Below are 20163 nucleotides of genomic sequence, written 5' to 3'. Positions count from 1 at the left end.
TCCCCTGCTTGTGCTCTGTCTCTCTCAAAATACATACATAAACTTAAAAAAAATTTTTTTTTAAGGATGCAACTGAAGGCCAGGAAACAGCAGGAACATCAAAGGAGCAAGCGTAGGTGGGAAAAAGAACAAGGTCAAAGAGAAGGCGGAGACTGAGAGCCTCAAGTGCCCCGGGGACCCCCAAGTTTGGAGGCTGCTGAGACGACCACGGGAGACAGAGAAGGAGCTGTGAGGTGCAGAGAAAACCAGGACGGGAGGTGTTCGGGGGAAGATAGTGTTTCAAGGGGGAGGGAGTGGGGACGCCGTCCAACGCTACCGAACGTTCCAGAAGACGGAGACAGAGACCTGACCGCTGGATTTAGCAACCTGGAGGTGCCGGCGATCCCGACAAGCACAATTCAGGTGAGTGATGGAGGCAGAGGCCAGTGGGTTCGAGGGGAGGTGAGAGAAGAGGGGTGGGTGACCGCCAACCCGCATACTTCCTGCGGGAGCCGAGAGAGAGGGGGCCAGGGCCGTGGCCGTGGTGCGGGGAATGGTGCAGGACCGAGAGAGTCTAGTTTTAAAAGGCGGGGCACGATTTCAGCAGGTACACGCACCACTGGGAATGAGCCAGTCGACACAGAAACCTTGGTGATGTCAGAAAAGGGCGGGAACTCTTCTGGTGTTTTCCTTATCTCCAGAGCACACTGGTATCGCTTGTTCCTAGTTCATCAGCATTGGCCCTTGACTTTCTGCTAGGCTAGGTGGGATTAGCTTACTGACATCACCCATCATCTTCCTGCCGTCCCCTCCAAAATTATCCCAGATCACTACTGCCCCACTGTCCCTATAACTCTAGCTCAGTTCATCAACTGATCACCTTGGCAACCTTTATGATCACCTTGGTAACCTTTATTTCTCGGTCTGCCAACTACATACAGCATCTCGCTTTATAGGAGTAGGGCATTCACACCCTCTACCCTACCCCCCTCGCCAATGCTTGACGACAACAAAACCTCAGCGACTCATGCTTCCTTCTCATTCACATGACACGCGGTGCCCGGCCTCTGATGTCCTCTTTATTCTGGGAGGCAGACTGCCGAGCAGACCCCACCGGCCATTCTCACGGGAGAAAGAGAAGAACGATGCCAGAAATTCACAATGCCTAAGTGTCTGCTCGGTCACCGCCACTCGCATTCAACTGGCTGAAGCCAGTCACACGGCCAAGCCCGTTATCAGTGGGCAGGGAAGGAAGTATTCCCCTCCCACAGGAAGCATGGCAAGCCATATGGCATCAGGTGGGTAAGTGCCATCCTCTTTCAGGGAGGACACTGAAGAATCGGGAACGATAATTTAATCTACCACAATCCACTTGCCAAGTTCTACGAGCTATGGTTTTCATTTTACGTCGCCCGGATGGAAAATCTTTACATCTTCCGTTATAGCTGTTATTAAGCAGTCTTCGGGGCTTTGTCTGCAGTTGCGTTGAAGAGTTGAAAACTACCGAGCAGCATTTATATTATTATGACTAAGCAAGTATTCTTTGCTGCAGAGTCAAAGAGGAGCTGAGAGCCCATAGTGTGGGCCACTGTTCCAATGAGACAGGCCCTACGCACTTAAAAGAGCCTTTCTTATATTTCACCATCTGCTCAGTATCAGGCCACATTTTGATTTGTTTCCTATCTGAGTTATGCCTTTCATGAAAAAGGTTTGGTTTTTCTGAAGTCGCTGATTACGTCTCTTTTTTCTATTGTTGGTAGAGGAAACGTGTGCTGCACTGTATCCCCACTCCCCTCCAAATTCTGTCTCACTCCATTTATCGTGTGGAATATTTTTCTTCTTCTTTTTCGAAGCCTGCTGACCTCCTGATCTAACTGGGAGGGCTGCTTCATTTTTGGATCCTGATGCTTTTGCACAGCTTTTTGTCTTTACTGCAGTTACTGATTGCTTTCTGTTTTTTAACAAAGCTTTTATTTCTGGCAGTCCCAATGACACTCTTAACTCTATGGAATGTCCCCTTCTCACATCATCCTCAGAAAACTCTTCCCCTGTGCCTTCATCCTCCCCCTCTAAAGAAGACTGACTGCTCTCAGACCCGCTGAACAATTTTTCCTCCGGTGGATGTTCATGGCTGCCCTGAATTGGATCCATTGTTTCCTGGATCTCATATCTTCTCTCTTGGTTTACTCTCTGGTTTTGCTGAAATACGTACTCAAATAACTTCCTTAAGAAGGCTGAATAGGATGTAAACTTCCTTGGTTCTTGAATCCTCAGGACTGCCACACTTAAATATAAAATAAAGGCATCGGACTGGATGATCTCTAGTCCCTATTCCAGGAGTATGCTTCTAAGTCCATATTCATTCATAAATAGCATAAATAGCATAGCATATTCATAGCATAATTAGCATAAATATCAAGGAGAAATTTAAAATGGTTGCTGCTTTCAAGGAACTTACGTTTAGAGTGGCAAAAAGTAAACTCTTAAAACAGTGACAAAAAGCCAACAGTACAAAGGATGCCACAAGAGAGGGCAATATTCGTCATCGGTTTGAGCCTCAGGGCTACGGGGAATTAAGACAGAAGCAGAGCTGGCCTGCGGTGCTCTTATTAGGGAAGCAAGACTTCAGCTGAGTGTCAAAGAGTTAGGCAGTGTATCAGAGATTAAATATTTCTGAATGTCCAACCGCGGATGGATGGCCAACAGGATTCTGACAGAATGGCTAACCGTCAGTAGAGGCTCTCCTCCCCACCACTCCCCTGTAACCAACGTTTTCGTCTCACCAAGTCAATGGAGACAGATAAAATCTTCAAATACAAAAGTGTGATGTTGCCCCTGACCAACAGACAAACCCTCCGTCCATGCTGGGTCCTAACAATGAACTTTCGTGACACATATGAATAATTGTATAGAAACTTAAAAATGCCCTACTTTTTGGACTGTGAAGTTACCCACGATGGTCTTGATGAGTAGCACTTCACCGAACGGGACAGGGGGACATGGGAGGGGGGGCTGCCAGGAGGCACTCTCTTTACCACCATCCGTTTTTAAATTTCTTTTTAACGTTTATTTATTTTTGAGAGAGAGAAACGGAGTGCGAGCAGGGGAGGGGCAGAGAGAGGGAGACACAGAATCGGAAGCAGGCTCCAGGCTGTAAGCTGTCAGCCCAGAGCCCGATGACACGGGGCTCGAACTCACGAACCACGAGATCATGACCTGGGCCGAAGTCAGACACTTAACTGACTGAGTTCCCCGGGGCGCCCCACCATCACATCCATTTTTAAAATTTGTTTTGTTTTGTTCCCATGAGGAGTCAGAGTGATCACAGATCACTGCTCCTTCCCTTCCTTTCCCCAGGGGAGGAAGCATCCCTCTGACATCCTAACAGCACGGACACTTGCATCGAGAAGGCCCGGGGATTATAAGGACTCGGCATCTCACGCAGACCCTGCACACTGGGTGAGCCAGAGACACCTGCATTAGAGGAAAAACATGGCCTCATTCAGCCCCCCACTTGCTCTCTCATTCGATTTGCAAATGAGGAGAGGACTTGCGGAGAAAGGCATTTCCAGAAAAAAAGAAAAGATCTTTGGGCCAACGGTCTGACCGGTTTCCAAAGAGTCCCCGGTAAAATGAGGACCCCCAAATGCTTGGGGCCGTGGGGTTGATTTCCTCGGCAGGGTCTAACCTACTACTGCGCCCCTGGGAGCCTTTCTCTGAACCCCACTCTCACACAGGAAGAATTAACTAACTGCACACAAACGCTCTGTTCTTGCTGCCAAGACAGCATTCACCAAATTCAAAGTTTGCATCAATCTTCCCCAACAGTCTATGATGCCTTGACTGACGTATTCATCGTCAGGCCCAGTGGCTGGCTTGTGGTGGTCGCTCTGCATTTGTGGAATGAATGACAGCGCGTGGACTGAAACAGGCTGCGTGTCACAAAAGGGCAGAGCCAGACATAAATATTCAGTTAATATTCACAAATATTCAGATAAGCCACAAGGACCTGGAGAAGAGGGTCTCGGCCAAGGAGAGGGTTTCCAGGCACTGGGACCACCACCACCAGTCATGGAGGACAGAACAAAACCACCTGTAAGTTTCACCGGGACTGCTCTGCTATCGGGGCTCCCCTGCGGGTCGAGGGGAGCAGAGAGAGCCACAGGACTCAAAGGCCCCAAAGAGCACCCCCACACATCCAGAGGTGGGGGCAGGGCTCGGCTCTGCAGAAAGGCCAAGGGCAAGAGGAACCCACCACCCCCGGAGCACCGCCCCTGCGCCCCACCCCGGAGCTTTCTATCATTTAATTTCATCCTCTCAAGGACCCAGAGTGACAGGCATCCCCGACTAACAAAGGAGAAACACCACCCAGGATCAGGAACCCCTCCCGCAGCACGGAGAAGGGCGGGGGCTGTGCGCCCAGTGAACTATACAAGGCAACCCAAACGAAATGGAAAAAAAAAAAAAAATGCCCGGATTCAGTTGCTGAAAATTCAGACATCTGCACCCCCTCGGCTCACCGGTTTTAGCCCTTTGGCGGTTTGCTTATTTTTCTCTTTATTCTCTCCTGCCTTCCCAGGAAGGTTCCTTACAAAAATCCCGTGGGATTCGGGCCTAACAAAGAGAAGCGTGAAGAGCTAGACCCCTCGGGCAGGAGAGCAGGGGCCCAGGAGGAGCGGCAGGCAGGACCGGGTGGGAAAGGTACCTGGGGAGGTGAGACCCGGGGAGGCCTGCAGGTGCCCTGGTGGGCAGCTGCCCCTCCTGGAGGTGATCCCCTCAGCCGGCCCCAGCCTGGTACAGCATCTCCTACCCAGCCACATGCATCTGTTTCCTCAAAGGACCATATCGGGTGATACTGACTTCATCACATGGAAAAAGTGAAGACACGCGATCTTCACGTCCTGGAGAGATGGCTGGGCGGTGCTCTGTACTCCAGCAGGTGGGAATCTCCGACGCAATTCACATCGGCCAGGCTTCCTCCCGGAGTCTACACTTGCAGAGAGCCGGCCTGATGACCCCCACTCCACCCGGGGGCAGGGCGGTGCAGGCTGCTGGAGGTGCCGCGGAGGGGACCCCTAACCGTCTGCTCGGACGGCTCCACGACCCTGGCCGGGCGGCCGCCCAGCGCAGAAGCACCAGTAGGCGCGAAAGGGAACGTGAATCCGACCCGAGTGGGTGGGTGGGTGTGACCTTCGCTATGACGGCCACGGCCAGAGGCCCGGTTGAGCGCGCTGGGCCCGAGGCCGTGAGAAAGGCCAAAGTAAAACAGAAAAGCACTTTCAGCTGACCTCTTTGGGAACTTGGAGCCTTATACGCTGGCAGCCGGCTCGCTCCTGGGAGGGCTCAGAGGCGCCTGTCGCTCCAGTCCCGCAGGCATTTGGGGGGTGGGAGGGGTTCCCGGGCAGGCAAGCTGGGGGTTGGGGGAGGGCAGATTGGGGTGGGGTAAGGAGACGCAGGGTGGGGAGACTTCTCATTCCCTCCCGCTACGCACCCTTCGGCACCCGTACCTCTAGGAAGGGGCTTTGTTTTAAAATTTGGGACACTGGGAACCTCAGGGCCCCCGCGGGCAGCCAGGGTCCGACACAGAATTGCCCCGGCGCGCTCCCCACTCCGTCAGGAACAGAAGGGCTGGGAAGGAGCCACGGGGTCCCCTCCGGCCGGCCGGGAGCGCTGGAACTAGCGAGATGGTTCCCCCGACCCCCGGGAGCTAACGGGCGCTGGCGGAACCGAGGGCACCCGGGAAGGAGGCGGAGGACGCGCGCCTCCGCACGGTCCGCACCCCGCGAAGGCAGGCGGGCTCGCGGGGTGTCCCTTTTGCCCCGCTCGGCCGCGGTCTGTCGCCGCCGCGCTCCCCCCGCCCCCCACGCCAGGACCCGCGCCCCTCCAAGGAAGGGGCTCGCGGGAGGGCGCGCGCGGCGGCGAGCAGGGGCAGAGGGTCTCGGGGCGTCTGGAGCGGCGCCTCGCCGGAGCCGGGGGAGCCTTTCCGCGCCGCCGCCCGCCGGCCCCCGGTCTCCCGGACAAGTTCGGGCTCTCGGGGCCGGACCCCCGCGCTCACAGGTGGGGGGAGGCGCAGGGCGGGTTGGGGGGGGGGGTGCCGCGCGGCGCCTCCCCCGGGGCGCCCACCCCACGCGCCGCGGCCACCTGCCAGGGGGCGCCGGGAGCGCGGGGGCCGGCGCGCGGGGGCGCCCCCCGGGGGTGACCCCGTGCCCTCCGCGGCGGGACCCGGGGGCGCCTGGGCCGCGGCCGCCGCGTCTTACCCAGTCCCGGCACGAAGGTGTTGAGGAAGAGGCAGATGACGGCCACGGGGAAGGGCATGTAGGGGATGGCGGCGCGCAGGGGGCCCTTCTTCTCGCGGACCTGCACCACCACCCCGCTGGACGCGGACGCCGCGCGGGGGTCCGCCGCCGCCGCCGCCGCCGCCGTCTCGGCGTCTTTGTGCGAGGGCTCCATGGCGGGGCGCGCCCAGGGGCGGGTGGCGGCGGCTCCGGGCCCCGGGCTCCGCGCCGAGCTCAGGCGGCCAGCGTGCTCCCGCGCCGCGCGGCTCGCCCAGAAGCCCGCACTCCCGCGTCCCCACGCGGCCGGCGCTGCGCCGCGCCCACACCCCGGCGCGGGGCGGAGGGGGCGGCGCCACACGCGGCGGCCGCGCTCCGACGCCCCTCCCTCTCCCCCTCCCCCGCGGAGAAATGCCACTTACGGGTGGGGGCGGAGGGAGCCGCTGGTCCGCCCACTCCCCCCGGGAGGGATGGACGCCCCGGGCCGCCCCCCCCCCACCCCCGACAGCCGAGCCGACGCGAGCCTCGGCCCCGGGACGCCGCCAAGGGGGCCGGTGTGCTCGGCGGGCCCTGCCGCGAAAGCCGGGAGTTGGGTCCTTTAATCTGGAGGATGCACACGACGCGGCGCAGGTGGGGGGCCGGGGACGCACGGCGCCTGGTGCCTAGTAGGCCAACAACTCCTTCCGATTCTCCTGGATTTGGTTCCGGTCGGTAATAGGGCTGCAGGCAGGAGACAGCTTTTCGAACAGGTTCGAGTCTGCTTAAGAGGGGACCCTCCCCTGCACGCACGTGCGCACGCCCTAGCACTCAGATGCGGAAGGCCTGCACCTGCTGCCGGGAAGCGGGGATGTTGGGATCCAACCCCTGGACCGTCGTCCGGGAGGAAGACTTGGCCTTGTGCGCGCTCGACGTGGTGGTGGTTAAAAAGCCAGCGAGGGCACAGCGCCGTCTGGTGTTGACAGTGCGGCAGTTGGTGGAAGCGAGGAGAAGGTTCGGCCTCAGGGTCCAAGCCGCGGCATGAGGCCCCCTACGGAGTTAGGGGGGTTTGGTTTGGTTTTGGTTTTGATTTTTTTTTGGAAAAATGCCGTCCTCACCTCCACACCTGGAAAAAATGAACGGACAAAAGCATCCGCCTCTTTTTCAATGCAGCGAACTGTCCGAATAATCGGAAAAATCGAGTTCTCCATCTTCAGGAATAAGAGTTATTTGCATGACCCTAAAACAGCCCAGGGGTCAGAGGGAGGACGCTATAAGACCATAGGGTATTTTATGCGGATCTTCATAAAATTTAAAGGCAGATGCTCAGCAGGGGGTAGTGGTGATACCCTGGACACAGACTCGTGCACACACACACACACACACACACACACAGTAACTAGCTCGGACCTGGCAGTCAGAGTGAACAAGACTGAGCGTTTCAGTCTCTTCTTAGCCGCTAATTACCTGTGTGGCTGAGAAGAACTCACATGAGCCTTTTCTGGGCTTGAGTTAGTGCAATTGTCACATCAAAGCCGGGTTCGACACACGTTTGTTGGAGGTCTCAGAAGACTCAGGTTCTGGGGACAGAGGAAGGAGTAAAGCCCAGGCTCTCGCATCATGGGTCTAATAGATAAACTGAGTCAGGGTGATAGAGTCAGACAGTGACAGAAGCCAGGGCTGAGGGTGCTGAGCAAACGTGGGCCTGTCCCGGAAGCTGCTACCGGCCAGAGCCAGCAATGGCTTTAGCCAGCTGCTTGCAGGAGATGTGTCATGTTTTTTATTCTTTTTTTAATGTTTACTTATTTGTGAGAGAATGCAAGCAGGGGAGGGGCAGAGAGAGGGGGACGGAACATCCAAAGCAGGCTCCACACTGACGGTAGTGAGCCCAATACAGGCCTCGAACTCATGAACCACGAGATTGTGACCTGAGCCGAACTCAGACTCTCAGCAACTGAGCCACCCCGGTGCCCCTGTGTTTTATTTTAAAGAAACACTTCTTTATCCAAATACTCTCTGCCAGGCACTGTACTAAGCACCTTACCCATTTTAATTCATTTAATCCCCTGCTCCGTAACTCTGTGGGGTAAGTATTCTTTATGCCCTAGTTTACAGATGGGGAAAGGGGGGCACAGAGAAGTGGAGTATCTTGCACAAAAGTCACCCGCTAATAAGTAATAGAGCTGGGATTGGAATGTGGGCAGCGTGGCTCCAGAATCCGAATGGATGACGGTTATTTTACTCAGAAACCTAGGAGATAACCCACGTTATTTGAATATTCTTTCGAACGATTTTAGGGCCGTGCAAACACTATTATTCCTGGCGGGGGGGGGGGGGGTGGATTTCAGGGAAGAAAGTGGATTTACATCCCTCAATGTGCCAGAGGATTCACTTAATATCTGGATATCAGGAAGATATCCAGACAGAGCAACAGCACGGATGAAGCATGGAAGTCAAGAAAAGTAGGGAACATTCCAGGGATTACAGTGTGTTCACTGTGCCGTCTCAGGCACGAGGGGTAGGAGCTGGCTCTGGTGGTGGGCAGGAACCCAGGAAGGAAGGGCAAAGGAATTCGGGCTCTACCCTGGTGGCAATGCGGAATCACGGGGAACATTCTGAGCAGGGGTGTGGCCTGGCGTGAGTGTTCCGTTTACTATTACTATGTGACAAACTACCCTAGAATTTCGTGGCCTGACCCAACCATTTTGTAATGATCACAAATTCTGTGGGTCAGGAAACATCTGGAGCCTCAGCTTAGAAGACGCAGGTGGTGGCGGCCAGAGCAGCTGGGGTCGAGGACTCACTTCCAAAATGATTCTCCCATCCGGTACCTGGACTGGGATAACTTGAGAGCTGGCTCAACCGGGTCCATGCCCCCAGGGCACCTACCCGTGGCCTGACCACGTGACTCGGACTTGTCACAATATGGCCTCCAAGAGGAAACCCCGCCCAGAGGGGCCCCCAACGAGAGCATGGGCAGGGCCAGTAGAGGCTACGTGGACTTCCTGCCCTGACCTCAGCTGTCACCCGGTGTCACTTACCCGGACCCTGTTGACAAAGCAGTCACAAACCTGCTTAGGGGACAGCCCACCTCTCAATGCAGCAATGTCCAAGAACTTGGGCCCCTGGCTCTAAAACCACCATCATGAGGTGTGGTTTGGGGGACCAGAGGGTCCCTAGCACCATGGAATGAGGCGGAAGGAAAGAAGGGGGGAGAAGGAAGTTTAAAAGGACAAACACTAAGAGTGTCTCATGGAGGCCAGATCTTTAAGCAGTGTCAAATGCGTGGGGGGGTTGGTAAGACCCCAAAAGCACCTGCAGGATATTTTGTCTAGTTTTAAAATATCCACCTTATTCCATATAATACTTAAGGAGGTATCATTTACAGCGGAGTCTCAGCGCAAAAGTCTCTCCCACCGTGTCCATTTTCATCCACATTATTGAACGCGTCGGCATACAATTATTTATAATACCCTCTTATCTCTTTCGTGTCTGTAAAATCCGTAATGATGTCTCCTGTTTCGGTCCTGATACTGTTCCTGTGGGCTTTCTCTCTTTTCTCCGTCGTTCCCGCGAGGGGTTTCTACTATGTCCACACAACAGGGCAAACGTTTCAAACGGTTACATCGGCCAAAGAACAACATATCCAGGCTGGGCACTGGGTCACGAAGATAAAAATATGAAAAATAAAATAAACTATAAAATAAAACAAAACAAAACAAAACAAAATAAAAGAGGTGCCTGGGTGGCTCAGTAATTTAAGCGTCCCACTTCAGCTCAGGTCACGATCTCATGGTCCATGAGTTCGACCCCTGCATCAGGCTCTGTACTGACAGCTCAGATCCTGCTTAGGATTCTCTCTCTCTCTCTCTCTCTCTCTCTCTCTCTCTCTGCCCCTTCCCCACTTCTGTTCCCTCTCTCTCTCTCTCTCTCAAAATAAATAAACTTTAAAAAAAAAAAGCTTTAAAGTACACTTAAAAATGTCGTTTGGCCTTGTTCTGTCAGCAGAATAAAGTACCTCCACTTTGGAACTCTCTTTAGCTGAAAAACAAAATTATTTTGCTGAGATCAGCTTCCAAACTATACAAGAAATTCATTTGCCACTGGGGTGGCCCCTTGGGCAAAGACGAGCATCGTAGCATTGGCAGTAGAGAGACTTTGTTGGAGCTCTGTGTCTCTGAATGACTTCTTAACCCTGCTGAGCCTCGGTCTCCGGAAATTAGAAATAATCCCCGTCTCCTCCACGTCGGAGTGAGGATTAAGTGAGAGAACATACGTAAGGCACGTGAGACACAGCACCGGAATGAGGAGCTTTTTTCATCCCAAATGGTAGAAAGCCAACCCCAATTTACCTTTCAGGATACAAAAAGAAAAAAGAAAAAAAAAGAATTTATGGATATGATGGCGAGGCCAAACTACAGTTCCCAGAACCGCTTCCATTCGGGGTGGGCTACAAGTGACGATCTCTGCAAAGGGCTGGAGGACAGAGGGGGGTGTGTGGCCATTCCATGCACCCTCCCCAAGGCGTTCAATCAAACACGAATAATGTAGGTGCTGCAGCGAGGGAGTTCTGCAGGTGTGTTAAAACCCCTAGCCGGTTGACTTTAAGTTAGTCAATGGCAGGTTGTCCTGGGTGGGCCTGACTTAATCAGGCGTCAAGGGGGGGCACAGGCCTTCTCTGAGGGAGACTCTGAGCCGCCCAGCTCCTCCCTTCCCCCTGGGTCTTCCTTTCTCACTGCAGCCTGTGGACACCTAGCTTTGACCTTGCCATTGGGTTCCAGCCTGCTTGTGAACTTCCCACCCCGAGGGCCTGGCTTGTGGGCCTCAGATTTGCTCAGCCGGCCCCTAGGTGGACAAATCCATCCCTCTGTCGTCTGTCTGTCTGTCTAATCTACATGATTCTGCTAGTTCTGCTTCTCTAGTTGAACCCTAGCTGACACAATATGCTTGTGTGGCCGGGAGGCCCAGAGAAGCCCCGGGTTACATCAATAAGCTACCTAATGGACGAATGCCTCTCTCTCTGTCGCTTTCTGTGTCTCTCTCAAACGATCTCTCTCAAACGATCTCCACTCTGTGTGGCTTCATTCGGCCGACTGGGTCTCCCCATGCGGTGAGGAAGATGGCCTCTGAATGCCCCGGACTCACATCTTCCCAAACAAGCCCAGCAGAGAGAGAGATCTCTCGGGGCGGGTTGAGCGTCCGACTTCAGCTCGGGGCACGATCTCCTGGTTGGTGAGTTCGAGCCCCGCGTCGGGCTCTGTGCAGACAGCTCGGAGCCTGGAGCCTGCTTCGGATTCTGGGTCTCCCTCTCTCTCTCTGCCCCTCCCTCCCACCCCCCCCCCAAAATAAACATTAAAAAATTTGGAAAGAAAGGAAGGAAGGAAACATCTCTCTCCAGGGGCTCTTGACTCAGTCACTGTGGCCGGGTACTAAACGTGGCCAGGCCCGTGATGAGGGGTTTTCAGGGACCGACAGCCCCCTCCGCCCTCAAGGAGTGGGTAGAAGGGCCCCCAGAGAAATCAGTGGCACCATAGCCAGAGCAGGGGTGTGGGGAGGCGTGCTGGACACACAGCTATAGTAGTGACCGCTGTCTGCGACGACGACAGCGACTGGGCTTCTTGATCATTAACCTTCTAGGTCACGGATCTCGACCTGCGGGAGCCACGTGTTTGGACTCTTCCCACCCCGTGCTGACTTCCGTGGACACGGCCTCCGGTCATCTTTCCCAGACGCACCTACTCCCGGGAAGCGTGAGCTCAAAGACAGAGAGCCCAGCGTGGCTTGTGCCCCCCTCTCATGCCACCCTTACCCAGCCGTGCGACCCCCATCAGAGCGCGTCGTCTCCCTCTGCCTCCACTTGCCCGTTTGCTGAACGGGAACGTCCACACCCAGCCTTCACCTTCCGGGAGACCGAGTGTGGACTCAGCTCACAAGTTAGAAGAGCAGGGTTATTTCAGGCCTTTGGACCAGGTGGCCCCCGTCCCTGCTATCTCCGTGGAGGCAACTTCTCCCCTGCCGCCCCGTAAGGACATCTGCCCTCCGCACTGCCCCCCTGGAGCCAACGCGCTGTGCTGGGCTCGGATCGGGCCCCTGTCCCGACGGAGGGGCGCTGCCCCTCCGGGGCTCCTGTGTTCTCCCGGAATGGGGTAAGCGTAAGAGTAACGCTGGCGAAGGAGCGGTAATCAGACCCGGCTGTCGAGATTTGGACACCAGCTGTTTACGGAAGCGTCTGGAGAGCCAGTGCTCGCAGGAAGGCACGCTCAGAGGCACAGGTGCCGGTGCAGAAGCTAGTCCACGCTGCAGGAAGCTGAGCTGGCAGGGACGGGCCGGGGTGGCCGTCCAACAGGCTTGCTCCTTGCCCTGCCTGGTCTTTGAGGACCGAGGGGAGAATCGTCATCACACAGAACTAACTCACCAGTCTCGACGACCCGAGGGAGACGTGCGCAGGCACGGGCTCTAGCGAGGCCTGGGAGAAGGAGACCGCCGTCTCCTTCGGGGCCCCCCAGCAGCCCCTCAGAGCTGGCGCTGCCCTTGGGGAGCCCTGCTTCGGACGCAAGAGTTTTCCGTGTTTCTAAGGTTGGGAAGGCTGCGGCCGCGGACCACGTCGCCAAGGAGGGCGTCAGATGCCCTTAAGAGGATGGGAGAGCCAGGGCCTTTCCGATCTGCTGCAACGGGGCAGACATGCACTCCCTGAGGATCCCAGGACTCCTAGACCCTGCGCGCCGGCGCCTGGACCCAAGTCCATTTACCATCCGGTTCCCCACCGCAGTTCCCCACCAGTTCAAGCGCTCCGTGGCCACACGGGCCCCAGCAGCTGCCGCGCCCAGCTGTTTCACACACACACACACACACACACACACACACACACACACACTCTCTCACTGCAGGGGAGGTGTTCCTTATGCCCATTTCACAGATGAACGCCTTGCAGCTCAGCAAAGTTGAACAGTGAGCGGGGCCAGACGGGTTCCAGAGCCTTGGGCCCCCTTCCTCTCTGCCTGCCCCAGCCCCCCCTCCTCCCTCCCCGCCCCCGGGTCCTCCTGCTTCTCTCCCTCTCTCTCCCCTCACCCCGGCTCCCCCTCCCCCGCCTCCCAGCTTTCATTCTTTCCTCCCTCCGAACACAGCAGGCAGGCAGGCCTCACTCGGCCTACTCCCCATGGGGCCTGCACAGCCCCTAATAAATCTATTAAGTTGTATCAATCTATAAGTCAGCTCTCCTGATTAAATCTGGTGGGCATCGGGTTTGCGTTTCCCAGTAATTACAGCTGAAGATCCAGGCAATAAAGCAAAGTGACTGACAGAAAAAAATGAGGTGACCTCAAAATACCTTTCCTCTTCTCTGCCGTGGTCTGTGGCCACCGACTACGGGCTCCCTGCTGTGCTATTCCCCACCTGTCCCTGAGGCTAAGGGTGTGGGGGACAGACCTCTGGCCTCGAGCCCGAAGGTCACAGAGAAAAATGTCTCCAAGGGGGACAAGACCCCCCAAGGGCCCTCATCCCCTCCACTCAGGACAACCTCTCCTCCTCCGGGTCTCGGGTGATAATTCTTTCCCTCCACTCGGGGAGGGAAAGAGGCAGACGGGACCATCTGAGAGCTGGCTGTCCCCTCCGGGCTATTCCCAGCAAAACAGAAGGGGGACTGCAGGAAAGCAGGGGGCAGGCAGAGGGGACCAGAGATGGGGAAGGTGGAGCCAGGAGCATAGGGGAGGGAGATACCCCGGAACCTGAGAATTAATCTCCCTCTCTTCTCCCTCCCCAGAAACCCAAGTAGGGGTGGGGCCACTCGGTTGGGGCAGGGCCGCAGACCATTCATCCCCCACTCCCCTCCTGTGAGGTTCCTGGCCGGCCAGCTTGGGCTTCTGGAACCTTCTGCCCCACCGCCACCCCCACCCCCCTCGCTGCAACACTCCCACACCCGGGCTTCGCACAGAGGCTGCACATCCCGGGTGTTCGATCAGTGTGGACTGACTTCGCCCACTTGTGCAGGCACCAATCAATTCCTGTCTCCCCGCGCAATTTTCTCGTTCGGCTTCCCCGCGCGCCCCCCCCCCCCCACCCCCAGCCACTGATGTCTTCTCGGAAGCAGTGGGTGTCCTAGAACGAGATGAGTCGTTGGGGGACGAGAGAAGCCAGGGAGAAGGAAGGAGAGGAGTGAGTCTGGGTGGGGGAAGGGGGGGGACGGACGGACGGACAGAGGGAGCTTGCCTCTTACCCTAAAGGTGATGGGTGCCAGGACGCAGGGCGGCTCGTGCACCATTGTACTCACGACTCTGGCATTTAACTAAGAAGGTGACAGCGTGACATAGGCAACGGGGATTAAGAGCGCGCTTGTCGCACTGAGCACTGCGTGGTGTATAAACTTGTTGAATCACTGTATTGTGCAACTGGGACGAATATAACACCGTGTGTTAACTCTGCTGGGATTAAGTAGAAAGGAAGGGAGGAGGGAGGGAGGGAGGAAGGAAGAAGGAAGGAGGGAGGGCAGGAGGGAGGGCAGGAGGGAGGGAGGCAGGAGAGAGGGAGGGAGGGAGGAGGAAGGAGGGAGGGAGGGAGGAAGGAAGGAGCTGGAAAAGGAAACAAAGACCAGCAACCCCAAGTCCCGCAGCCTGGACATCCCCCATCGCTGACCATGGGTCGCGCAGAGACCCAGTGTCCCCCCACTGACCTGTGTCTGAGTCCATCAGCTGAACCCCTAACACTGACCTCTGGCCCTAATGCTGGGGGTCCTGGCCTGGTGGCCCTCCCCCAGGCGACCCCTCCAGCACCCAGGAGGGGGGGGCAGCAAGCAGGGCTGGGCTGCTTCGCCCACTTGTGGGGCTCACGTTTCCCGTGATGACACATGGGGACACAGAGCTCTGGGACTCTGGGCAGTTAGCTCCGGGGGGGGGGGGGGGTGGTTGGGGGGGGGCGGTAGTGGTTCCCTCCTGAGCGGCCAGCTCAGGCCTGTGCCCTGGGCAGCCCTCCTGCCCCGTCCCACCCCCGCCCTCCCAGGGCCCCCAGGGGCTGCCTCAGAGACCCCGCGTGTGGCCACACTCCAGGGAGGAGCCAGGCACATGCTCAGGGAAAACCAGGTGCTCCGGCCGGTGAGGAACAGCGGGATGTGTGACACGCCATGAGGGCTCCTGCCTCTCAGCCACCATGAGACCCTGAGCAAGATATTGAGACTCAGTTTCCACACCTTTAAAATGGGACAATAACACGGGGCGGCTGGGCGGCTCAGTTGGCTCAGCATCCGACTTTGGCTCAGGTCACAATCTCGCGTTCCGTGGGTTCGAGCCCCGCGTCGGGCTCTGTGCTGATGGCTCAGAGCCTGGAGCCCGCTTCGGATTCTGTGTCTCCCTCTCTCTCTGCCCCTCCCCTGCTCGCGCTCTCTCTCTCTCTCTCTCTCTCAAAAAGAATAAACAGTAAAAATAAAATAAGATAAAATAAATGAAACTAAATAAAGGGAGATTGTCCCGGGTGAGCCTGACCTAATCAGGCGAATGCCCTTAAAGCAGAACCGGGCCCTCCCCGAAGTGGCAGGCTCTGGCCATAGTCTGAGGCTGTGCTGACGAGGCCCACGTGGCAGGGAGCCAGGGACAGCCTCTGGTCACGAAGCCAGCCAAAAGCACAGCTTGCATTCCAGAGCTGCAAGGAGAGAATTTCCAGAGTGAGCCTGGAAATGGGGTCTTCCAGGGAGAGCCTCCAGAGAGAACGAGGCGGGCTAACGCGGGGTTCGCAGCCTGGTGACACCCCGAGCAGAGGACCCGGGCAGGCCGCGCCCGGCTCCTGCCCCACCCGCGCGGCGAGAGAACAATGTGTGTTGTCCCCTTACGCTGGCATCCTGCGGGACAGCAACAGAAAACTAATGAAAGCAGAGCGCCCTGGGGCAGGGGGTGGGGGTGCCGCACATGGGGGGGGGTCAACTGTGGCGGTGGGGGCCCACCCGGTTTTTATCTCCCGGTGGAAAGGGCCCTGTTGCTCCCTGAAAGCTTTTGCCTGGAGCTGCCCTGAGGAGGGGGTCATTCCTGAGTCACGCAGGGCTATAGGGGAAGGACCAATCAGATCTGGCTCCGGAGCCGCGCCCCCCTCTCCCTCGGTGCCCCCAGGGTGGCCCTCTCATGACAGCCCTCTCCCCACCTCTGGGCGGACAGGGCCACTCCTGGGGAAGCAGGCCCATCACCCCGGGACCGGACCCACACGCTGTAGGTGCAGCCCTATGCGGGATGCTGGAGCCGCGGGACCCTGGCCGCCCCGCTCACCTCCCTCGGCCCCGCGTCCCTCCCCCGACCCCGTGCGCGTCCCCACCACAGGTGACCCGACACGGGGACCTGCTATCTGGGGGACCCTGCACTTGGCCCGCTGCAAAGGGCATCAGACCCGGCTGGAAGGAGATTATGGTCCCGGCTCGGTCCATCCCCTCCGAGGGGTGGTCCAGGCTCTCTTTGGATGCTTCCCGTGATGAGGAACTCACTCTCTTACAAAGCAGACATCTTACCGAGCAGCTGCTGTGAAGCTGTCCTCAGTCTCCCTCCAACGCTCACCCGCTGGCCCTGCGTCCGGACTCAAGGAGTAAGTCACGTGTGGCCTGGACTGAGGGACGCAGAGTCCCCAGGCCACTCCCCTCAGAGGCCACTTGTGTAGACTGTCACCCTGGGGGCCTAAGGACCCGCGCCTCCCAGGATCCTTGTGTTCCCCTGCGTGTTCCCCTGTCTCGTGTCTCTCGGATCGGCCATGTGACTTGCTGTGACCAATCAGATATTCACTGTCAGGAGGCCTGACCGGACCTTGCAAGTTGGGGGTTCCTCCCTTAGAAAGTCACTTTCTGGGGGCGCCTGGGTGACTCAGTCGGTTAACCGTCCGACTCTTGGTTTCCGCTCAAGGTCACCGTCTCACGGTGTGTGTGTTTGAGTCCCAGGTCGGGCTCTGGGTTGACGGCCCGGAGCCTGCTTGGGATTCTGTCTCTCCCTCCCTCTCTGCCCCTCCCCTGCTCGCTCTGTCTCTCTCTCCGCGTGTGCCGGCCACAGGTGGGCCGCCGCATGGGTGACCGAAGCCGGTCACCTTCTCCGCAAGGCACCGGCCCAGAGACAATAGTCATTTCAAGCCACCGCATTTCGGAGCGAGTTGTCCTGCTGCGATAGAAATGGCCGAAAACCACTGATAGACTTTCCGCCAGCGAGGTTCCGGGATGGTTCTGGGATGGGACGGCCCAGAGTGTTTGTTCCAGGCCGGCCACCCGCCAGGAGGCCAGACCAGCCGGCTCAGCTGAGAGGGAGAAAACATCTTTACCGGGGACACCGGGAGCCCGCCGCTTAGAATCGCATTGGAAGAAGCGAGTCAGGAGAGGTTGGCTTGAGACAGTCACAGAGGCCTGGCCGGCTGACAAATTGTGCAGAACAGCTTGGCTCTTGGCACAAAACGGGACTGTGCTTCAGTTCAAGTTCTTGGCCGCTTCCAAATTACTTCTTATTTTATTACCCTGCAGACTGGCAGCCAAACAGGCGCGAACGCCGTTCGGGGTTCGCCAGTCGTTCCCCAAAGCCGCGAGGGTGCCAGTCGGGCACCATCCCCAGGGGTTGGGGAGGAGATGCTTTTTCTTTCAAAAAAATAGAAAGAGGAGACTTGGGTACACGTTTGTGATGATGACTCAGACGCAAAAACCAGCAAGATCGACTGGGGGCTCTAACAGCATCCCGAACGGGGAGAATTGGCGTGAAATGTTCCAGAACGTTCCTGCCCAGCCTCCATGAGCATGAGGGGAGCGCCTACGGCCCCTGCCTTCCTGGAGCTCACTGGTGAAGAGGAGAGTCAGACCAGTGAGCCGGCAGGTGCGAGACTGGGTGAACACCAGCAAGTCTGGGGCCGGGGAAGCTTCTAGAAGAAGCAGTGTCTAAACGGGGAGCGGAAAGGTCGGCAGAGCAATCCGGAAGGTGGGAAAGGACGCTGAGTGGCCGAGGTCACCCGCTCCCGCCGGGTACACGTCCATCTCTCTTATGGTTAGGTACCATTTTTGGCAGTGGGCAGTGTCCGGCTGAGCAACGGCATTTCCCAGACCCCCTTGTGGCTGCTGGTGAGTAATGTGGTCTGAATGGAAGTGCCCAGGGCTTCTTAGAAGGAGTCCTGTCTCCCCTGCAGCCTGGTGTCCCCGCCTGGAATATGGACTCGATGGCTGCAATCCCAGCAGCCATTCTGTGCCATAAAGCAGGCGTCAGGAGGGAAGCTGCGAAGCATGGCGGGCGGGGGGTCAACAGAAGCCTGGCTCCCCGACAGCTGTGGCGCAGCTAGACCAGCCCTGGAGAGCCTTCCTTCCGGCTCCTTCCACACGCGAGAGGGACGAACGGCATATTCAAACCCCTCGTGTGTCACCCTTGTCACGTGCAACCGCCATCTCACCCGAACTGACACGGCCGCGGTGCCAAGGCCCAGAGGCGACAGAGCCCCAGGCATGGTCCTCCACCTGCAGGGTGTGTGGTGGGGAGGGGTAGGGAGGGCCGCAGGGGTGAGACTGGAGTTCTCGGGGCAACAGGGCGTAGGGGGGCCTCCACGTCGCTGCACTGATGGAGGGTCTTAAAGAGAACTCCTCCCCTTCCTGTCGTCCACATCTGGAGAACGGAGCCAGATGCCTCCGTCCCCAGAGCCTCGGGACCAGGGAACAAACAAAGTGTCCCAATCAGCGGGTGTCAGCACTGGGGACCCGGTCACAGACGACAGCCCTCGTGTGTGACAGCGGCCTCTGGACCGTGTCAGATTCAGCCTCCCCTCCTTGAGCTGTGCGAGATTAGAGGACAGAACTCGTAGGAAAACCAGGAAAGGTCTCCAGCCTGCCCTCACGGGTGGCTCCTGAGAGGCCCGAGGCCCAGGCTGGCATGGCCCATGAGCTACGCCCGGGCACAGGGACTCTGGAGCAGCCCAAGCCCGCGGCTCGGTTGGCCTCCCACACCCACCGGCTGCCCCAGCAAAGGTCTGACACCCCCGGGCTCCAAGGGGGACATGGCCCCCCTGAGGAGCCCCCACGCCCAGCCTTTCACCTTTCTTGGGGAAACCTCCCCACCCCCTCCTGGGTCGGCCCCCAGCCCAGAGGAACTCAGCCCAAACCTCCTGAGCAAGCCTGAAACCCAGCACAGACTTACCCCCACCTCGGTCGCCCGCCCCCCCCCCCCCCACCACCACCATGGGGAAAGGGACATCAGAGGAAGCTCCTCGAAAACGAGTTAGGCCTCTCCCACCATCGCTGACAGATGGGCCCCTGAAAATGACGCGGCGGACCAAGCTGTCGCTCCAGATAGCGAGGACGCCACCCAAGACCCCCGGGGCGCAGGTCAGAAGGACTCCGGAGCCAGCGCAAAGAGGCTGTCCCCGCCAGAGACGGGAAGGTGTGTGGCAGTAAGGACAGGGGCGTCAGGAGACTGAAGCAGGTCAAGCGTATTTAAGTCTGTGCACCTGCAGCGGCATTATAAAAAATAGAAAGAGGGGCGCCAGGGTGGCTGAGCCTTGAGCGTCCAGCTCTCGATTCGGGCTCAGGATCTCGCCGTTCATGGGACGGAGCCCTGTGTCGGGCTCCGTGCCGTGTGCAGAGCCGCTGGGGGATTCGGTCTCTCCCCCTCTCTCCGCCCGTCCCCACACTCTCAAAATAAATAAATGAACTTGAAAAAAGAAAGAAAGAAACTAATCGGTTATCAGTTAAGGATGCTAATAAACTAATTCGTTATTTTGCAAACTGACAAATGAAAGGGAAAGCATCAAGTGAGAAGCAAGGACAGAAAGAAACCAGTCTGTTCTGAGTAAATATATCCCAAGATGTTAACGGAGGAGGAGGAAGAGGGGAGGAGGGGGTGGAGGAGGGCCAAGGGGGGAGGAGGAGGGAGAAGGAAGGGGAGGGAGAAGGGGGCAGGGGGAGGGGGGAGGAGGGGAGAGTTTAGCCTGCAATGACTCTGAAGTCCTGGAAACAGGGCTGTGC

General features: G+C 57.5%; 1 protein-coding gene and 1 long non-coding RNA gene across 2 annotated transcripts in view; both read right to left on the bottom strand.

Moving 5' to 3' along the window:
- Window positions 1–6608, bottom strand: part of STUM (stum, mechanosensory transduction mediator homolog) — a 62038-nt gene extending 55430 nt beyond the window's left edge. The window contains exon 1 of the mRNA XM_060643314.3: window positions 6237–6608. Coding sequence (XP_060499297.3) covers window positions 6237–6429 — 193 coding nt within the window. The 5' untranslated portion in view covers window positions 6430–6608. The remainder of the gene's footprint in view (window positions 1–6236) is intronic.
- Window positions 1–20163, bottom strand: part of LOC145713337 (uncharacterized) — a 385846-nt gene that overhangs the window by 155269 nt on the left and 210414 nt on the right. The gene's annotated exons all lie outside the window — the stretch shown is intronic.

This window comes from Panthera onca, chromosome F1 (assembly GCF_046562875.1).
Source record: "Panthera onca isolate mPanOnc1 chromosome F1, mPanOnc1 haplotype 2, whole genome shotgun sequence".
Classification (NCBI taxonomy): Eukaryota; Metazoa; Chordata; class Mammalia; order Carnivora; family Felidae; genus Panthera; species Panthera onca.
This window is presented reverse-complemented; position numbering and strand designations above follow the sequence as displayed.